Source organism: Haliotis rubra, unplaced genomic scaffold (assembly GCF_003918875.1).
Source record: "Haliotis rubra isolate DU_JTF1 unplaced genomic scaffold, ASM391887v1 Scf334, whole genome shotgun sequence".
Lineage (NCBI taxonomy): Eukaryota > Metazoa > Mollusca > Gastropoda > Lepetellida > Haliotidae > Haliotis > Haliotis rubra.
In genome coordinates this window covers 591,403-612,664 of record NW_025767007.1, presented here as the reverse complement: position 1 = coordinate 612,664, position 21,262 = coordinate 591,403, and the positions used below count along the sequence as shown (strand labels likewise).

General features: G+C 45.6%; 1 protein-coding gene across 1 annotated transcript in view; it reads left to right on the top strand.

Moving 5' to 3' along the window:
• The window catches only part of LOC124284353, a 166,157-nt gene that overhangs the window by 120,445 nt on the left and 24,450 nt on the right, over positions 1-21,262 (top strand). The window contains 19 exon segments of the mRNA XM_046720439.1: positions 467-678; positions 680-970; positions 1,782-2,130; positions 3,032-3,130; positions 3,133-3,189; positions 3,845-4,076; positions 5,444-5,643; positions 6,284-6,454; positions 7,134-7,460; positions 8,229-8,486; positions 8,778-8,984; positions 9,150-9,290; positions 16,792-16,961; positions 17,674-17,861; positions 18,319-18,470; positions 19,406-19,474; positions 19,477-19,542; positions 20,357-20,611; positions 20,872-21,095. Coding sequence (XP_046576395.1) covers positions 467-678; positions 680-970; positions 1,782-2,130; positions 3,032-3,130; positions 3,133-3,189; positions 3,845-4,076; positions 5,444-5,643; positions 6,284-6,454; positions 7,134-7,460; positions 8,229-8,486; positions 8,778-8,984; positions 9,150-9,290; positions 16,792-16,961; positions 17,674-17,861; positions 18,319-18,470; positions 19,406-19,474; positions 19,477-19,542; positions 20,357-20,611; positions 20,872-21,095 — 3,668 coding nt within the window.

Sequence of the window (21,262 nt, the reverse complement as noted above, 5' to 3'; positions counted from 1 at the left end):
TTAAAGCGTTCACTCAACACTCCGAAGGCCCAGCTTCAATTCCCCACATGGGTACAATGTGTGAAGCCCATTTCTGGTGTCCCCCACCATGATATTGCTGGAATATTGCTAAAAGGGGCGTAAAACCAAACTCACTGTTCAGACGAAGCAATACGAAAAAATTTATGTAACCTTTACAGAAGCCAACCCCATTCCAGATTGTTTTTGTTTTTTTCTTCCTCAAAATTTGGCTTGTCTGGGGTCCTGTAGGGTGAAAATGGAGAGGGGAATGAGCTTCCACTTGTCACATGGGTTGCTGGTGCGCATACCTGTGGAGAGGCCCATTTGGGGTGAGCTATTTTTGGCAATTATTAGGAACATTGGACAGAGGTTTCCACTGTACCTTGAGAGAAAGGGGAGATAAGTATGATTCAGGATAAGGAAAATACCAGTGTTAATGACTGACTGTTATTTCCTCGTCTTACAGGTTCCAACCTGACTACTCCCTCTGGGCAGTGTGACCCTGGCTACTACTGCGTGTCCGGTGTGGACAAGGCTGACCCTGTCATGCTCGATGAGAACCAGTGTCCTACTGCAACTGTCCATCCAATCATCGGACACATCTGTCCAACAGGACACTACTGCCCATTAGGTACAGAGTATCCCATTGGCTGCCCACCAGGATCCTACAATGATTTAGACCAATCAGATGGACTGTAAGATCTGTCCTGCAGGGTACTACTGCTTGGCTAACACTACAGACTACCTGCCGTTTGTCTGTCCATCTGGATACTACTGTGAGAGGAACACGACTGACCCGAAGCAGTACCCATGTCCCCCCGGCTCAATGAACAACCTCACCACACAGCAGACCATTGCGTCATGTGTTCCCTGCACTCCGGGCAAGTACTGTGCTGGAGACGGCAACGCCTATCCTACCAATGACTGTAATGGAGGATGGTACTGTATAAATGGCTCCTTTGAGGCACAGGTAGGTCAAATCTAGAATTATATTGATTTTAAGCTTTTCTGAATCACAAACCCGTAAGTAACACATGTCGGGCGGTGGGGTAGCCTAGTGGTTAAAGCGTTGGCTCGTCATGCCGAAGACCCGGGTTCGAATCCCCACATGGGTACAATGTGTGAAGCCCATTTCTGGTTTGCCCGCCGTGATGTTGCTGGAATATTGCTAAAAGCAGTGTAAAACCAAACTCAGTCAGTCGTAAGTAACACCCATTCAAACAACACATATACTGACATATCCCAAGTGTGAAATGAGCTCTACTGGAAGCCCTGGCCTGGTACATGAAAAACACAGGTTTGATTCCCAACATTGGTGGCTAGGAGTGTGAAGTTGAATCTTAATATCCCTGTTACCCTTGTTTATTCAATCGCCATTATTTACTCAATCTCCATTTGTTAGGACAGATATACTGGACTCACTCACTACAATAACTGTATTCAGAGCTTGATTCAGATTACATGATCAGAAAAATATTCCATTCAGATTATTGCCACGAAAATAGCTTTAAAATTGCTGATACGGTTATGAGCAATAAGTACTCACTTACTCCATTCAGATTGCATTCAAGAGTTATAGCACTTCTGTGCTTAGTGATAATAAAGACTGAGATGTCAGTTTGGAATGGCCACTGAATCATTACTGAGGATGTACCAAGTGATCTGAAAGACGTAAAATCACTTCTGCTCAATATATGATAAACCAAACACTAGCATCTTTTCTTTTGAAAGGTTAGAATAGACAGAGAATGTATTTCATCTGTCCTCCTCTGATCTTCCAGCCATCATCAAACGGTGGTCGTTGTCAGCCAGGATACTTCTGCCCCGTTGGGTCGTACGAAATGACACAATGTACTCCTGGCAAATACTGCAAGACTGCCGGTCTGGCTGACCCCACAGGGGACTGTAATGAAGGCTACTACTGCCCTCTTGGCTCAACAGAGTTCTCACAGGAAACATGCCCAGTCGGTCACTACTGCCCAATCGGATCCCCAGAACCTGTGGCGTGTCGTAACGGAACATATGGCCCAGTGGAGAGATTGCGATCGGAAGGAGAATGTGAGGCATGTGATGGAGGCTACTTCTGTAATGGCACAGGACTCAGCGCCGTCACTGGGGAGTGTGATGCAGGTAGGGGGAGATAACTCAATCATCATGAAGATAGGTATTATGCAAGTGTAAAATATTAAAAATTAGATTGTTTTCAATTGAATTGAGCTTTAAATATGATCATATATAATGATCAGTGCTCAGGTTTATTGCATGGCTTGGTTTTTGCCTTGATTTGAGTTCTGCATAGGGGAGATAACCCACCTTGTCACTTCTCTGACTTAAGTTGCTGACAGAAAAGAAGCCGTGCGGTTTTATGATTATATTTTGATTTAGATGAACATAAGAAAATATGTACATATTGTTGATTCTGCAGCAGATTGACATTGGAATCTGGTATCTGTGTTAGGGTTTAAGACACTTATCCCTTTTTGAGACTTTTGTGATTCACATAATATCTGGTTATATATATAGTGGTTAAACTAGACTACCAAGGACTCAGGTTTGATTCCCAACATGGGTACAATGTGTGAAGCCCATTTCTGGTGTCCCCCGCCATGATATTGCTGGAATATTGCTAAAAGCGGCGTAAAACCAAACTCACTCACTCCTAATTCATATGGCAAGACATTTTCGATATCCATACATGTAATGATTGCTGCTGTGGTTTGTTTGACAGAGTGTCATGAGAATTGCAGGTCAGTGGTTCAGTTAGGTCGAAGATGTTAACGATGCTATCTTGCCTGTCCCATAGCCTTTGTATTCTGTGTTTTTTTAGTAGGATACTCGTTTTATAACTGTGGCATGGTTTAAGTGCAATGCTTGAACCCGGTTTCACCATGTTCACCTCACTGATGTTTGAGCATGTTGCACAATTTACCACACAGTGACCTATTAACAGGTATTTAACTCCTCAAACCAGCTGTGTAGGACACAAATATACCTGATCATTCTGCTGACGCATGCATGTGCTCCTCCCCAGGGTTCTACTGTCCCGGGGCTCAGACCATCCCCAGGCCATATGAGTATCTCTGTCCTGAGGGTCACTACTGTCTGCAGAAGACCGCCACCCCCACACGCTGTGATCCGGCTTCTACCAGGACGAGAAGGGGAAAGACCACTGCAACCCCTGCCCTCAAGGTTAGAATCGTGGAGTCTTGATTCCTTGATTGAGCACAGTATTACTTCTTCATACCAGTGTGTTCCCATATTTGTTTTTGTTTGTTGTTAACACTGCTCTCAGCAATTTTCACCATCCCAGTCTCTTGTCTCTTATCTCTTTACAAATCCATTTCAGCAGTGTGAGAAAATTGATTGAAGGATATTTTAGTGTTGTTCCATTGCACCAAGGGAATCTGATCATATTAGAAATACAGTACAATGGATTACTGACAATGAAGTATACAGAAAGAATTGACTGGGGCTCATTAATGACTTTTAGCAAGAACTAAATAAAAGATTACTCCTTTATGAATGACAACTCAGAGGGTTACTTCTCTCTCCCTACAGACCCATGTGTTCATGGGTTGATGCTCGATGTTCATGCTGTTGATCACTGGATTGTCTAGTCCATACTCAAATACTTATAGACCCTGGCATATAGCTAGCATATTGCTGAGTGTGGTGTTAAACAACAACCAAACCACTCATATTTCCAGACTGTAATTCAGGAACAGTTGATGAACACATCTATAATGGAAAGGGTTAAGAAACAAATTATACACACTTAAAGATAAGTTATACAGTATATGACTGTCGATGTAGAGATGATTTATAAGGAATTGTATGTACACAGGTTACTTCTGTGACAACAACCTGGCGCCAGTGGGCAACCTGACTGACCATGAGTGTCCAGCAGGGTATTACTGTCCCCCTGAGACCAAGCGATCCAACCAGTACCCCTGTCCCAGTGGAACATTCAACAACAAGACTCACAGGGTAAACGCCAGCCAGTGTCAGGACTGCTCACCAGGATTCTACTGCAAGAGCACTGGTCTGCCTGAACCGGAGGGTCTGTGCTATGCTGGGTGAGTGCATCTTCTTGCTTCTTGGGTTATGCTTTACTTTGCTTTGGGGGCGGTTGGGTAGCCTAGTGGTTAAAGCATTGGCTCGTCATGCCAAAGACCCGGGTTCGAATCCCCACATGGGTACATTGTGTGAAGCCCATTTCTGGTGTCCCCCACCGTGATGTTGCTGGAATATTGCTAAAAGCGGCGTAAAACCAAACTCAGTCAGTCAGTCAGTACTTTGCTTTTGAGTTATCAGAGGTTCTGATCCTGGTGTAAGCTCACCGTTCTGCAAGAACCAGGGAGGCTGAACCATACATGGTGAGAGAATATATTTAGGTTTATATGCTGTTTGTTCAGGAGCATGGGTCTGTCTGAATCAGGTTTACTGAGAGTGATGTACCTGTCCAGATCTTGTACTTAGAGCAACAGTATTCTTGACCCCAAAGGACAGTGTCACACTGAAAGATTACTAAGCAGATTCAGGGGTGGAAATAACTTTAAAATTGCTAGTGTACTCCGGTACAGTGGCACATGTAAAATCCCTTGCCCTGATAATTTTTTCACTATACCGGCCGTTTTCTTGTTGATTTTATAAGTAAACAACATAATTAACATTGGAAAGTCAACTGGACACCGTTACAGTGTGATATACAAATTTGCTTGCCCGACAGAAAAAAACACTAGACTCGGACGTCGGGCAATGGGTTATTTCCACCCCTGAGATTCAGAACCAATATCTCTAAGGACTGCCTGACTGACTGACTGACTGAGTTTGGTTTTACGCCGCTTTTAGCAATATTCAAGCTACATCACGGCGGGGGAACACCAGAAATGGGCTTCACACATTGTACCCATGTGGGGATTCGAACCCGGGTCTTCGGCGTGACGAGCCAACGCTTTAACCACTAGGCTCCCCCACCGCCCCCAGGACTGCCTGAACCAGAGTCTGTGCTACAATGGAGAATGTGATAGGAGGGTTGGTGTGGGCGCATTCAATCACTAGTTGAAGATGTTTGTTCTATTCAATACATGGGTACAATCTGCAAAGCCGTGATATTGCTGTAAGGTGCATTAAATTCCATCCCATCTACCATATATCATACTGTAATGTACTCAGTGTAGGGGTGTTCCTTACACTAAGACACAACAAGTAAATTGGAGACAACCTTCATGTTTAGATGACTAACTCATACTTTCATGACGTCATCATCCTTGTGCAGATGACATGTAGATGAAGTAATCAGAAATGGAGTAATCCTGATATGATATACATAGGGTTGGTGTTACAACTACTTATAGCAAATGCACTACACATACCCTGTATATAATGTCAGTGTGCATGTGAACTCTGGACATCAACTAGTTGTGATTGCAATATCCCCTAGCTACTACTGCGAGAGTGGGACAGTTGAGCCAAACCCTGCTGCCACTGTCTGTCCTATTGGAAACTACTGCCCAGAAGGGAGCTACAAGCCCATCCCCTGCCCTGCAGGAACTATTGCCACCAGCACCGGCAACACCAACTACACCGACTGTGAACTGTGTAAACCGGGCCAGTACTGTACACCTGACAGCTCAGCGGCAGGTGAGAATGTTTCTTCTCCAAAATAAAACAGTTTTGTACTTTGTAGGGATTCTGTGTTCAAATACATCCATACTAAAACATGCTTTATCGCATAAGGCTGATGGTCTGATTCATTGACTTGTTCAGTTACATATCTTCATGATGGAATGGCAAGGGACATAACTGATTATATCAGCCATTGGTTCATTTAATCCAGACTCTATTTCAGTTATATTTACAAAAATATACAATATGGCTGGAATATTGCTTAGTTCAAATATAGCAAGAGACAAACAGCTATAAGAACAAAATCTAATAGAAATTCAGACTTGTTTTGGGTATGTGTATACTGTTCATTGTACATCAGTGGTTACTAGTTTTAAATCAAGCATTGTGAAAAAGATGCAGTGAAAAGATACTCCAAAATATGGTGTAACTGTTAACAGGGAACAAAGAAAACTGATTAACATAATTACATGCTGGGAACTTCCTGTAGCAGGAAGCCTCATTAGGTCATCCATATAAGGACTAGTATGAAATAATAATTCTGACATGCCGATAAAAGAAATTATCAAAGAGGAAAGCAGTCATATGCTCGTTGGGTGTCTCTTTCTTGCATCTCACAAGAGTCGAAGATTTAATCCTCAAATTATTTTTTCAGGTCACAGTGATCCATGTGATGCTGGTTTCATCTGTCTGGTGGGATCTGACATCGCCAACCCGATAAATGGCTCCCGGGGATATATCTGCCCTATAGGACACTACTGCCCCTCTGGGGCCGTCAAGGAGTCACTGTGTGATAAGGGCACCTATGCACCAACAGAAGGCTTGGGTACGTGACATATCACCTCTTGAATTGTTCTATTTTCTGACTGAAAGGTCTAATGCCCTGATAGTTGAAGCATTGATCCCCATGTAAGTCTGTAAGACAAGGCAGTAAACTGCTCTGATCTTAGGTGCTCTGATGTCATGTGTCAACCAAGTCTGCAAGCCTGACCACCCACATGTCGCCTGTTACGAAAAGCATGGGTTGCTGAAGACCACTTTCATCCCGGATCTTTGCTGGTTTCTTCATAATAACATCAAAACATATTTTTCTGTTGTATAAGGCCAGACCAATTTTATTTCTTGTTTTACTGATCCACTGGTCATATTTTTTCAAGAATATGAAAAAAATAATAATAATAATTTTCCCCGCTCAAAATTGTTTAAAATGTTTTTATTGGCCAAAAATGTAAACTTACAAGAAATTTCTTTTTAGATTGTTTATTGCCCCATATACATTTCATAAAATGCCAAAAGTGAAATACTTAAAAAGAAATATTACTTTGACTGGTGATTTAAAAAAAAAAAATTCCCTCCTGCCTTTAGGTTTTCTGGGGACAAATATCCATAAAACAAGAAATTAAATTGGTCTGGCCTAAAGGTGAAATTCAATCATCTAACAGCTACATGACATGCTAGACGACTGAAACAATGTCCATCTGAAACGTTTGATCTGATTCCTCCAGGTGAGTGCTTGCCCTGTCCTGCAGGCCAGTCCTGCCCTCAACTGGGCATGAACTCCTCTGTTCCATGTACACCTGGTTACTACTGCCCCAACGGTACTGCCAACGAAGGCACACCATGCCCAATAGGTACCTTCAACTCACACGATGACCTTAGCTCAGTGGATCAGTGCCAGCCCTGTCCCAGTGGCCAGTTCTGTAATGACACCGGTTTGAGTAGTTCAAGTGGTCCCTGCATGGGTGGATACCTCTGTGTGGCTGGTGCAGCACATCCCGCCCCTGACGATGGTGTTAATGGACCCTGTCCGCCTGGATATTACTGTGAAGAAGGTGAGACACAGTGACTTGAAAACTTGTAACTTCATAAAAACCAAAACAGTTACTAGTTAAATGTGAAAATACATTACTAAACCACAATATAATCCTGGATAATAGACAGGTTTTTTTTCATATCCACCAAACCTGAACTTTATTTGAAAGAAAAAAATAAACGTTTGCTTAGGCAAATCTGTTTTTCAACACCATGTCTTGTTATTTGTTTAAGTCAGATTACAGACCTAGTGGTGCTGTTTTGTTTCCTTGGCATTACAATTAGACAAACTTAATGCTAATCTATAAATTGTGAGCAATTAGGCATATCATCATGAAAATATCTGACTTTCTAAATCCATTGGATAGCAAGTTTGTTTTTCAGTCATTCAGTCATCATTATGCTAATATGTGAGAGGAATAATAGAAACTCATGTCTGTTGTTAGGCTAGAGTAGATTTGGGATAAACAGGAGCACTCATTATGTCCTAGGCCTGAATGTGTTTACTCACTTTGGTACAATTTGTGAAACCAGTTCTTTCCCTTATCATTAATTTATTACTATATTTCCAAAAGTGACTGAAGTCTAGTTCCTTGATGGGGTGGTGGGTTAGCATAGTGGTTAAAGCTTTGGCTTGTCACACCAAAGGCCCGGGTTCGATTCCCCACATGGGTACATTGTGTGAAGCCCATTTCTGGTGTCCCCTGCCATGATATTGATTAAATATTGGTAAAAGCGGCATAAAACCCAACTCACTCACTAGTTCCTTGATCATTCGCTGTTGCCAGGGACTGTGAAGGAACAAGCGTGTCCTCAAGGCACTGCCAGGAATCAAACCGGAGCAGCAGGTGACAGTGACTGTTGGCCTTGCCCACCGGGCTACTTCTGTGATATAGAGGCAGGACTGGGCCCATCAGGGGTCTGTGAGGAGACCTACTACTGCCCTGACTACGCCCGCATCAACTCATCCGCTCCGTCGGCCTTCAAGTGTCCAGCTGGATACTACTGTCCTGAGAGGACTGGAGTTCCCATTGGATGCCCCCCTGGTACGTATCTCCCACTCAGACACTCTAGACAATGTCACAGCATGCCTTGTACACTTACAAATAATTATTTGTTTTAATATTTATTATATTTATTTATCTGGGTTTTTTTGTTTGTTTATTTATTTTAAAATTATTTGTTATTTTCATTTATCATTTCCGTCTGAGCGTGTCTTTCAAGAGGATTGAATTGAGCTTTCCTTCACATGAACCTGAAATGCTCTGAAATTAATTACTGTTCACAACTGTTCTAAACCCTGCCAAACTCACTCACTCACTCACTCTTGACTCCAGGTACCTACCAGCCTCAAGAAGGAGCCTCCAGCTGTGAGCCGTGTCCAGCGGGGACGTTCTGTATGCTCAACACCAGCATTCCTGAGCCCTGTGAGGTCTTCTCTTACTGTCCCAATGGAAGTGTGGTACCGACCTTGTGTCCCAATGGGACATACACAAATGTCACAGGATTGTCTGATCCTAGTCAGTGTGAGCCATGTGTCACTGGTGAGTCAAAAGTTAAAGGATCCATTTTGTCAGTATTTAATTCAGATTTATCAAGTGAAAAGTAATAAAATAATAATTATTTTGTACTGTTTTATATGTAATGTTTGTAGACATAAGGGTGCTTCAAGCAGAGGTGTTTATCCATTTATCCATTTATTTATCCAGGGAAGTACTGTATAAATGGACGAATCACAGCAGATTGTGCTGCAGGCTACTTCTGTCTATCTGGAGTCGGTTCTCCCACTCCCAATGGGACGCTCTATCCCAATGGCACTCTGTGTCCGTATGGCTACTACTGTCCTCAAGGTAAGCTGTGAAGTATGAGTGGAAACAAGTTAAGAACCACCTACTGGGAATTAAATTATGACTGTATCCTGTATTAATTTCTGATGAAACATTTGTATTTTTGTTGACAGCTATGTGCACATATTGAAATACAGAAAACTAAATTGAGATTCTTATATCATGTTGTAACTGTTCTATGGCAAAAGGGGCTGTGGGGTAGCCTAGTGGTTAAAGCGTTCTCTCATCATGCCGAAGACCCGGTTTCAATTCCCCATGTGGGTACAATGTGTGAAGCTCATTTCTGGTGTCACCCCGCCGTGATATTGCTGGACTATTGCTAAAAGCGGCATAAAACTAAACTCACTCACTCACTCACTCTATGACAACAGACATAGGTTTGAGACTGGTTATCCCCAAAATGATAAAACATTCCTCTCAACACACTGTTAGTATATATGAAGATCGCACTCAATCAACCAATCAGACAGTGTGTTCTGGGTTTTGGATCCATGTCCAGTTAAGAAAAGTAAAAGTAATTATCTGGTGCACATAATATTAGGGTGTGTACGAAAATTATTAACACAGAAGTGTTTGCCATGTGTACAAACATTAGTGCCATGATACTGATCTTTCTTCAAGTGCATACTGAACTTATTATTGTAAGTGAAGAAGTCATTACAATGTACACACAAATTACAGAATCTGTTGTTACAATGCACACTGAAGTTTTTACAATGCACACTGAATTCTTTTTCAGAGAGATCGTCCTTGGGGTACATATTATGCATTTTCCGGCTGTAAAATGTCCTGTGACAGTTGTATCAATGTTTTTTGAATAAAAAGATTGTACAATAAATAAACTCTTTTACTTATTATACGGACCCTACCTCACGGAGTTACCTCCCTTAACGCATGCGCACCAACTGGGTAGGCTCCTAGACCCGTATCATCATTCCTTCTGCTGTCACGGCCCTGAACAGACGTTAGCTTTGTGATTACCTTTCATGAGCCGTCGCGCTGTATTTTAAGATGTCTGAGACACCACCTGTATGTTTGGTTTTATTTGTCTAAAACAATAACAGTAAAGCCTTACAGTGGTTGTTTCATAATTGTGACTTTGTATAAGTACTATCAAAATCGCATAAACTTTCCGTGGTTTACTTAAGTTTGCTCTGCCATGGCCGAGGGAAGTTTAAGCGTGCGGCGTGGTCGTAATATTGCGTTTTAAAACCAACTATTACTTTCCGTGGTAACCTTCACGCGTATTTTTCAATGTTTTCACGTGTTTCTCTGCTGCTGGCCACAAGTTAACTAACATGTTTACGGTTTGTTTCAGGCTTTTACCTGTTGTTGGGTCTGTGGGGAAGTATTCCCGGGCTGACAGTCACTCCCAATCGTGGCCTGTCTGGAGAAGGCGGGCCATGTGGCTGATACATGTTCAATTTGTCTGGCCTTTTCCCGGGCACAGAAGAGGCGGGCGGCCGACACCCTGTTTTACCGGCGAGATGCGTGAGGCGGAGGGACCTGGCCTAAGGTTCCCCGTCAAAATCTAAGCGGCGTCCAAAAGGAAAAAATCCCGTGGCCCTTCCCCCTCTCCTACCACTTCGAGTGGTTTTGACATGTCTCTAATGGAGTCGATGTTTCAGAAGCAGATGGACTCAATGAAGTCCTTCGTTCGGGAGTCGGTTGGAGGTCTCCGCCAGGAGTTCCTCGCCCACTCCGGACGGGGGGCGGAGAGTCCGGGGGTGGGATCGCCGGCCTCGGCTAGATCCCTCAGCCTTGAGGCGTCTGTCGATCCGTTGCCTCTGGCTTCGGGTCCGGACGCCTCGGCTGCTCCGGAGAGGGAGGTGCTCCCAGTCCCCTCGGGAGCTTGGCGCTTGGGCGTTGAGTATTCCTGGTATTCCGGTCCCTGCGCACCGCCCGATGATGAGGCGGAGGCACCAGTTCTGCCTGGCCTGCCTCCAGCGTCACCGACACGGGTCCACCGCCGCCGGCTGGCGCTGGCGTGGAGCAGTCGGTCTGTTCCTCCCTTCCTGTGGTGCCCAGCTAGGCAGTCCACCGGGTCCGAGGTTAGGGTCCTCTTCACGGAGGAGACCCAGCCTCTGACTTCGGGCTCGGACGCCAGGCAATGGAGCTTCGGGAGGTCGAGGAGCATGGCGGCAGCTTCCGTTTTGCTTCGACGCTTGCGGGGAGGTCCGGCAGAGAATTGCCGAGGGCCTACCCCAGGCGCGGTGCCTGCTGGTTGCGCGTGGACTGACTGAGTTCCGCTTGCCTGGTGAGGCGTTTGCCCTAGGCAACCCTCACAGACGCAGCTCCGCATTCTGCCATCGTTGATCGCGGGGACGTGGTCGATCCCCTCTTGTCTGGTACCCGAGTCAGGTTTGACTTACCTGAACTTCGTCGCGGCGCTTCCAGCTTGGGAGGATTCCCTGTTCGTCGTACCGATCGTGGGCGAGTGTGTTTTCACTTCCGTCGCCCTGGGGAGGCTCGGCTTCCTCGAAGCAGCTCCGCTGCTTTCGGCAAGGCGCCTCACTCCACCTTTTGCCTCGCGGGAGCATCCCCTGCGACGCGGCGTACGGACCCTACGAGGAGGTCTACGGGCAGCGATGCAGCAGGTGCGGGTGGTGGTCCATGAGGCCTACCTCTCCCGCCGATACAGAGGTCGGCCCTGGAGGGGAGGGGCATGCTGGCGGCGATGTCGCCCGCGTAATAAATGCTACTCCGTCAGCTGTCGGAAGTTCAGGCTCACCGGCTGGCGACTCTTTGCGGTCTGCTGCGTCGGCGGTGATGAAATGCGCAGTCATGGGGATGCGCAGGCTGTGGCTGTCGGCGTCTAGGTACTTCGCAGCAACACAGCAGACCTTGCTGGCTCTCCCTTTCCGTCTGGGGCGACCCTCTTTCCGGGGGCACAGCAGGTCATGCGGGAGGCTGCCGCTGCAGCTACCTCCTTCAAGGATTCTAAGGCCTTGTTGGAGCACCAGCGGGTGTCTGCCCCAGCTCCGTGCCACCTTCCTCCGCCGGGGTGCAGCCTACACCCGAGTCTGCCGGCTGGCCGCCGCTGGTAGGTGGCGGAGGAGTAGGTCCGCCAAGGGTAGGGGCAAGGAGCAGTCCTCGACTAGCTCCCAGCCTTTCCCGGCGGTAGCGGGAGGTCTGCCCGACCTCCCGTTAACCCAACAGGCTGCCGCTCAAGCGCGTGTGTCACACCAGTCAGCTCCGCTACTAGGGTCCACGCCGCAGCGCTCCTACCCCATATCCCAGTGGGAGGCGCCTCTCTCTATTCCTGCGGAATGGGAGAAGGCTACCAACAACAGCTTTGGGTGCTGGCCACGGTCAGCATAGGCCATCTCCCACTGTGAAGGCGAGGTCCGCCCGACTTCACCGGCATACGACGGCGCCTCGGTGCCGTCATGCCTAGCCAGGGCGGACATATTAGCGCGGACGAAGTTCAGGCTCTGCTGGACAAGTCCGCCAATCGGCGCATTCCACCGGAGAGGAACAGGCGGGGATTTTACTCCCGTGCTTCGAAGAAAGAAAGGCGGGTTCCGATCCGATTCTCAACCTCAGGGGTTGAATCGCGATGCTTTCGAAGTACCATCCTTCAAGATGGAGACACTGCGGCTCGGTGATCTCATCTGTTCAGCCCGGCGATTGGCTCCGTCAATCGACCTAAAGAATCGCGATATCTGCATGTACCCATACATCCCTCGTTCAAGCAGTACCTCCGGTTCTCTTACGGCGGGATGTATTACCAATTCAGGGTGCTCCCCTTCGGCATATCGACTGCCCCAAGGGGTGTTCACCAAGCTCATGTTAGTCCCAGCTACCCTAGCTTCGCTCGCAAGGAAGGCGTTGTTACCCTTACCTAGACGACTGGTTGCTCGGAGCACTAACACAGCCAGCGAGTCAAGATGCTACTCACACAGTGATAGACATTCTAACTTCGACTGGGGTGGATCATCAACCTCAAGAAATCCGACCTGGTACCCACCCAGGACTTGGTTTTTCTTGGAGCCGATTCAAGCGAACAAGGATCTCGTTTCCTTGTCGCCCGACCGGGTCACCAGAGTTCGGAGATGGTATCTTCATTCCTCTCCAGCCCCAGGCACCAGCACGGACTTGGCTCCGTCTACTGGGCCATATGGCGGCGACGATCTCTGTAGTGTGGCGGTAGCGGTTGAGATGCGTCCCATACAGCAAGCTTTGGCTGGGCTGTGGACTCACCGCGGAGGATCTGGGCGCAGTCTCACAGTCCCCGAGTGGTTGACACCTCACCTTCAGTGGTGGACAAATGTCGGGGAATCTCACCAGGGTTCCCCTTGGAAATCCCGGCCAGCTCTCACAGTTCAGACAGATCGTCCCTCACGGGCTGGGGCGTTCTGGGCAGTCTGTCGGCTTCGGACTCTGGTCGAAGCCGAAGCTCACCTTCACATCAACGTGTTGGAGCTGAGAGCTGTCGCGTTGGTATTCGGCTTCAGAGAGCATGTCCGTGGCCAGGTAGTCCGTCTTCAGTTAGACAACCAGGCGGCCATGTCGCATACATCCTGAAGCAGGGGAGGCACGGTGTCCCCAGCTCCTCGGGGAAGCGTGGGACTTTCTCCTCTGGAAGCGACCAATCACGATTGTCAGGTACTCCCTGTTTATCTCCGGGGCTGGAGAACGTCGCGAGCAGATCGCGGCTCTCTCGCCCGGATCCTGGCCCCGCAGTGGATGCTTCGACAGGCAGATATTCACAGTAATCTCCCCAGTTGTATGCGGGTGCGTTCGAGGTGGATCTGTTTGCGTCCGGCGGGGCGCATCGAACACCGATGTTCTGCTCTCGGATACGGACCAGAGGGCGTTGGCTGCCGGCGCTTCCTGCTGGATTGGACGGGCAAAAGTGCTCTGGGCGTTCCGCCCGTTACCACTCATTCCCGTGTCCTTTCACAGCTGTCCACCCAGCCAGCTCGGCTACTTGTGCTACTGGCACCGCTTTGGCGTCCACAGAGCTGGTTTCCGGTAATTCTCAGGTTTCTGGCTCAGCCTCCTGTTCTATTACCTTTGCGACCGGACATTCTCACTCAGAGCGGAGCGCCCCACCCAAATCCGCGGATTCAGTGGGTGGCTTGGCCTCTGTCAGGTCTAACCTCGAGGCGCGCGAATTCCTGCAGCAGTTGCAGACACAATTCTGGCTTCGGCGGGATTCGACAAGCGTTCAGTATGAGGATAGGTGGTCCGCTATGCTGGCTGGTGTTCAGATAGGGCATTGCAGATCCCTTTTCTCGCGGATTTAGTCCAGTATTGGAGTTTTTGCAAGCTTCGTTTGGAAGAAGGCCTGGCGGCTTACCCGACCATTAATGGGCTACTCCACCGCTATTTCCACTTTTCACACCCTGTCGATGGTGCTCTTCTGGGGCAGCACCCTCTCATTTGGCGCTTTCTAGCTGGCGGAGCGGATTAGACCTGCTCTCAGGCGAACCAGTCCACCTTGGGATTTGTCGATCGTGCTTTCGATTGGCTGTCGGTCCCACTTTCTCACACCTACTCGGCTATTTCCATTCAGTTGTTGACCTGGAAAGCTGTGTTTCTGGTGGCGGTAACATCTGGTCGAAGAGTCGGCGATATACATGCTATGTCGTCCGACCCGGCTGACTGTGTTTCACACGGATCGTGTCAGCATTAAGCCTCCCAGATGCTTACCCGACCGAAGGTCGATCACGCTTTCCATGTGACAGCTCCTATCGAACTTCCTACTCTTACCCAGCCTTCCACGCCGGGGACCACTCCTCTGAGCACTCACCCGTTGGATGTCCGTAAAGCGGCTCAAAGTCTATATCAAGCGAGCGCGGGGGATCGATGCGGGTACCAAGCTGTTCTGTTGTTCACGGTGGCGGAAGAAGGCTGGTCTGCCAGCGAGCAAGCAAACTTTGTCTCTCGCTGGCTTGTTTCGACAATATTTGTGCGGCTTATCAGGCTAAGGGCAAGCCTCCCCTGAGGGTTGAAGGCTCACTTTCGGTCAGGGCAGTAGCAGCATCAAAAGCTTTGCAGCTGGCACTCCCCATTGAAGAGATCTGCTCTGCAGCTATTTGGAGCCGGTAAAGCACTTTTATCACGCCATTATCAACTCATCTAGCTTATAACTCACTTGAGTTTTAGGGCTATGTATATATGTTCAGCTTAAGTATTCAACCTTAAGCATATACTTTGGTATAGTCAATTTCAGTGCCTCTATCAGAGTCACCTATATATATATATATAATTTATATGTATTGTTCAATATATTCATAATGTAATTCCCCTTTAATGGCTTTATATAACCTATGGTTTTCTTTATACAGGAAACATCCTAAATCTAAGCCTTCATTGAAGTTCCCAGAGGATACGATAGCATATCTATACAAAATCACTAATTATAAATCCAAAGTATTCTGTTACCCACCTCCGTTCCGGGAGGGATGCTACAAGCAAAAGAGCATGAGTCAGGATAAGGAAAAATATGTAATTTTAGAGTAAAATTGATATTTTATACTTATCCTGACTCATGAGGTTAGCCCTCCCATCCTCCCCACATAACACTTTGGATTTCCCTGTAAGTTCAAGTGTTGGGCTCGCTAAATCAGGAGAGAGTGGAGCACATGGCCAGAGGGTGGCGACACCTTTCCCGCCAGGGGAAACAAAGGGGAGCAACTCGTGGTGAGTACCAATTAGTGATTTTATTTTGAAGGGAGCTTCAAATAAGGAGATACAAGTGTTCCACTATGTTCGCAAGAAGAAGAAGACAAGCAAAAGAGCATGAGTCAGGATAAGTATAAAATATCAATTTTACTCTAAAAATTACATTTTTTTGACAGCTATGTGCACATATTGAAATACAGAAAACTAAATTGAGATTCTTATATCATGTTGTAACTGTTCTATGGCAAAAGGGGCTGTGGGGTAGCCTAGTGGTTAAAGCGTTCTCTCATCATGCCGAAGACCCGGTTTCAATTCCCCATGTGGGTACAATGTGTGAAGCTCATTTCTGGTGTCACCCCGCCGTGATATTGCTGGACTATTGCTAAAAGCGGCATAAAACTAAACTCACTCACTCACTCACTCTATGACAACAGACATAGGTTTGAGACTGGTTATCCCCAAAATGATAAAACATTCCTCTCAACACACTGTTAGTATATATGAAGATCGCACTCAATCAACCAATCAGACAGTGTGTTCTGGGTTTTGGATCCATGTCCAGTTAAGAAAAGTAAAAGTAATTATCTGGTGCACATAATATTAGGGTGTGTACGAAAATTATTAACACAGAAGTGTTTGCCATGTGTACAAACATTAGTGCCATGATACTGATCTTTCTTCAAGTGCATACTGAACTTATTATTGTAAGTGAAGAAGTCATTACAATGTACACACAAATTACAGAATCTGTTGTTACAATGCACACTGAAGTTTTTACAATGCACACTGAAGTTTTTACAATGCACACTGAAGTTTTTACAATGCATACTGAAGTTTTAGAATGCATACTGAAGTTTGTTTATTTCCTTAGGTACGAAAATGCCAATGAAGTGTCCTGAATCCCGATTCATTGACAAGGAAGGAGCCAAGGATGTGTCTGAGTGTGATGCATGCCCTGGAGGTCGAATATGTCCCCAGAACTCGACCATCTCCGAGCCCTGCCTTGCTGGCCACTACTGTCCTGTTGGTCTTCCTATGAAGGTAAACACATTTCACCAATTCTGAGAAACAGTTTTTAATTACTGATTAGAGAAGAAATTTGAAAAACGCTGAGATGTCTGCTGATATTTTGAAAATATCTGGTCGGAAAAAGTTACGTGACTATAACCTTCTAGCGCCTAACAGCAGCTTGGGTTATCTGGGAAAATAATACTCAGATTCTGATAAAGCGTCGCGAACAATCACTTGATGTTTGGAGACTGTGCGCTATAGAAGATGACTTATTATTATTATTATTATTAAATATGAAAAAGCCCTCATCACACTTGTCTTTATGCTTATTCCCAGGGTATTGTCCCTTCATATATATGAATCAATCTTCCTTGCAGTCATTGTACGGTAGGAAGCTAGGCTCTCTGAATTAACAGTTCACAGGAAACAGGGCTTCACTATTCATCATAATTTTTAGATACCCCTCTGTGAGTGAGTGATTTAAGTTTTATGCTGCACTCAGCAATATTCCAGCTATATGGTGGCAGTCTGTAAATAAGTGAGTCTAGACCAGACAATCCAGTGATCAACACCATGTGCATCAATCTGCACAATTGGGATACGATAAAACATGTGTCAACCAAGTCAGCGAGCGACTAACGTGGGTTACTGAAGATCAATTCTAGCCTGGATCTTCACGGGGCCTCCTCTGTGGATCCTGCAATTTAATTAATTTTAATTGCAACATTCATTTTGTTTTCAGGCCTGTCCTCCAACAACGTACAACGATGAGGAGGGGGGTAAGGATATCAGCTGGTGTAAAGCATGTCCCCCAGGGTACTTCTGCAATGAGTCTGGGATGGCTGACTACACTGTGAGCCCTTGTCCCCCTGGATACTACTGTATCAACGCTACTACAGGACCTGTCGCCTGTCCCCGGGGAACATACAGGTAGGCTTCAACACAGGGTGGTGGGGAAGTGTTCGTTCAGTGTTAGTTCAAGACCTGGGTTTGAATCCCCACATGGTGAAACCTGTTCTTGTTCCAGGCCTATATTATATAATGTGAATATTGGTTGAATATTCTCACTCTCTAAACACAAGCTTTCACAACTGTCATGGGAAGGGTCAATCAACATGAAAATGTTAATTGAATTTCATAGAGATTAGGGGCGGTGGGGTAGTCTAGTGGTTAAAGCGTTGGCTCATCACGCCGAAGACCCGGGTTCGAATCCCCATATGGGTACAATGAGTGAAGCCCATTTGTGGTGTCCCCTGCCGTGATATTGCTGGAATATTGCTAAAAGCGGCGTAAAACCAAACTCAGTCAGTCAGTCATAGAGATTATTTGTAAAAAATTTGTTTGTTAAGTAAGGGATTAGTTTGAGATGAATATTAATATGTTCCAGAGACGAAATTGCTGCAGGGTCTGTGGATGACTGTACCCTGTGCCCCGCAGGCTTCTACTGTCCAGAGGAAAACATGACGTACTCCGGAATACAGTGTGACCAGGGCTACTTCTGTGACTTCGGAGCTCAGAACCAAACCTTGTGTCATGGAGGTCAGAATTTTTCTTAAGATACTGTTACTATAGAAACGTGCTTCTTTTAACATGATTATCTCAGACTAGAGAGCACTAGGTTGTAGACTTTTGCATTAAACAATACCAGATGCTATTGTGACAAGCCAGACAGGTTGGTTGTGATATCCAGTTGATATTCTGTAACTATTTTGTTTAAAGATTACTATAAATAAAAATATTAGAATATAAACAATGGCACCAGGCTAGTGATCCAGCGAGGTTGAGGTGTCGGGATCGAGCCCACCTGTGACCGGGTGTTAATACCTTGGAGTCAACTTTGTGTGCAGACTCTTTCAGTGTTGTCACAACCCCTAGTGTCACAACCTTGTGGACTTAAAAGAACCCACGAATCCGTTGGTATATGACCAGATGGTGGCCACATGAATACGTGCAAACACCTAGTTGCGGGAACAGCAACATGCAGTGTACTTGGACAAAGTACTGTGACTATGTGTCCCAGTCCACCCAGCTGTGAATGGGTACCTCGTTAGGATGAGAAAGCCACAATAACTCGGTGCGCCTAGTGGCTGCAAGAGTTGTATACTCCCCAGGGAGTTGAGATTGATAATACGATATGCTGTTGAGATTGACATCCAATGATTGAGGGAAAAAATACCAGCGCCTTGAGCATGCACTAGTTGCCTGGATATGTGCGCTATATAAATATCCTATAATAATAATAAAATAATAATTGTTGAAAATGGTATGAAATCCAATCCAATAGATCTGTTATTCGGGAACCAAACAAATGTTATGTTTATAGTTTAGTATTTAATGTTAATTAGATTTACACCTTAAATTCAAAATACCATTATAAGGGTTTAATTGTTTCCATTTTAAATCATTTTAGATTCCAAGGATTCCAAATAAATTGTTTGGTCAAGGAAATGTTTTAACTAATGACATTTTTCCAGGGTATTACTGCAACATGTCTATGACCATGAAGCCATGCCCCCCTGGGTACTACTGTCCCAACGGCTCCAGCTCCCCCTGCCCTGCCCCCAGGGACATTACTGTGGCTCGCAGGATGATTGCAACATGACAGATGCTGGTGAGAAGTGACGGCTATGCAATTATCCTTAATGCTCCTAAAATACACTGTAAAGTCATTATACAACATGTATTACAATATGGGTTAATATCTCAGGGTGTTCAATGTTCTTCATACCTTATTCCCAAATGAACATATCTACAACAGATTTTTTGTGTAATGGTTTTGGACCTGTGATGATCCTGGTTAGGATTGGTCTTCAGTAACCCATGCTTGTCGTAGGAGACACAGGACAGGGATCGGGTGGTCAGGCTCGCTGACTTGGTTGACATGTCATCATATCCCAATTCTGTAGACCAATGCTCATGATGTTGATCACTGGATTGTCTGGTCCAGAGTTGATTATTTACAGACTGCCGCAGTATAGTTGAAATATTGCTAAGTGCAGCATTAAACGACAAATAAATCCACAAAAACCTAGCAATAAAAACATACACTATAAACGCAACTTATAAATCAACGTGTATTACAATAGAGGTTAATATCTCAGTGTTCAAGGTGCTTCCTGACATATTCCCCAATGAATATATGAACAACAGATATTTCTTCGTAATGCTTATCATTTACCAGAAAATGGATGTTGAGATGCGAAGTTAGTTGAGTTCAAGACATCTATTTCTCAGAGATCAGCAATATGTCTTTTCCCATTAAAGTGGGTATATATTTTTGCAGTTGTGAATCGTTCAGGATGGATACATAGGAATATATTAAAATGTCATTGACCAATAAACTTCAAGTATTTAACAAGTAACATTTCACCTCATCTCACCTCACTTTTACATTGCTATGAGCTAATGGGACCATTTTCCTTTAGGTGCTATTGAGCCAAAGAAGTGCCCTCTGGGATTCAAGGAATTTGATGGATCACCACGTCAGACCTTTGAAGACACATGCGAGCCTTGCAAACCTGGCACGTTTGGAGCTCATGAACATCGTGCTGTATGTGATATTTGTCGGGCAGGAGTTGTCTGCCTTGCTGAAGCCACAACAGACAGACCTGTGTACAATGACAGCGCACTAGCAGTCGCCATCGGTTTCCCAGCAACCAACTCTTATCCCTGTCCACCAGGTAGAGTAACCATTTTGTATAACATGACTGTTGAAATTTGCATAGAGTAATTAACATGCAATCACAACAGGAAGAACCATTGTGTATATCTGTATAATGAAATATGTTCTAGTAACTAAATATGTTCTACTCACTCACTCACTCACTCACTCACTCACTCTCACTCACTCACTCACTCACTCACTCACTCACTCTCTCAGTCTCCCACTCATCTCATTCACTCACTCCCTCACTCAGTATTTGTTTGTCCATGTCCACAGGTTACTATTGTCCTGCCGGCAGCTTCGCACCATCGCCTTGCCGCCCTGGAACTTTCCAACCTGATCAAGAGGCAGGAAGTGTGTATGACTGCCGAGCATGCCCAGTGAATCACTTCAACAACCTGGAGGCGCAGACCGGCTGCTTCACGTGTGGAGGCGAGGCATCCCAGGTGAACGTAGGCGCTACATACTGTGACTGTACTGGATCTGGACGAGATTTCCAGGTGAGACAAACATGACATTCCTCAGATGAATTACCTAAAACTCTTTAAAGTTGAACTGCTAGCTGTTGAAAGGACATCTGTGTTTGTGTGTATTGTTTATTGTTATTGTCTGTAAATAATCAAATCTGGACCAGAACATCCAGTGAACAACAGCATAAGCATCTACA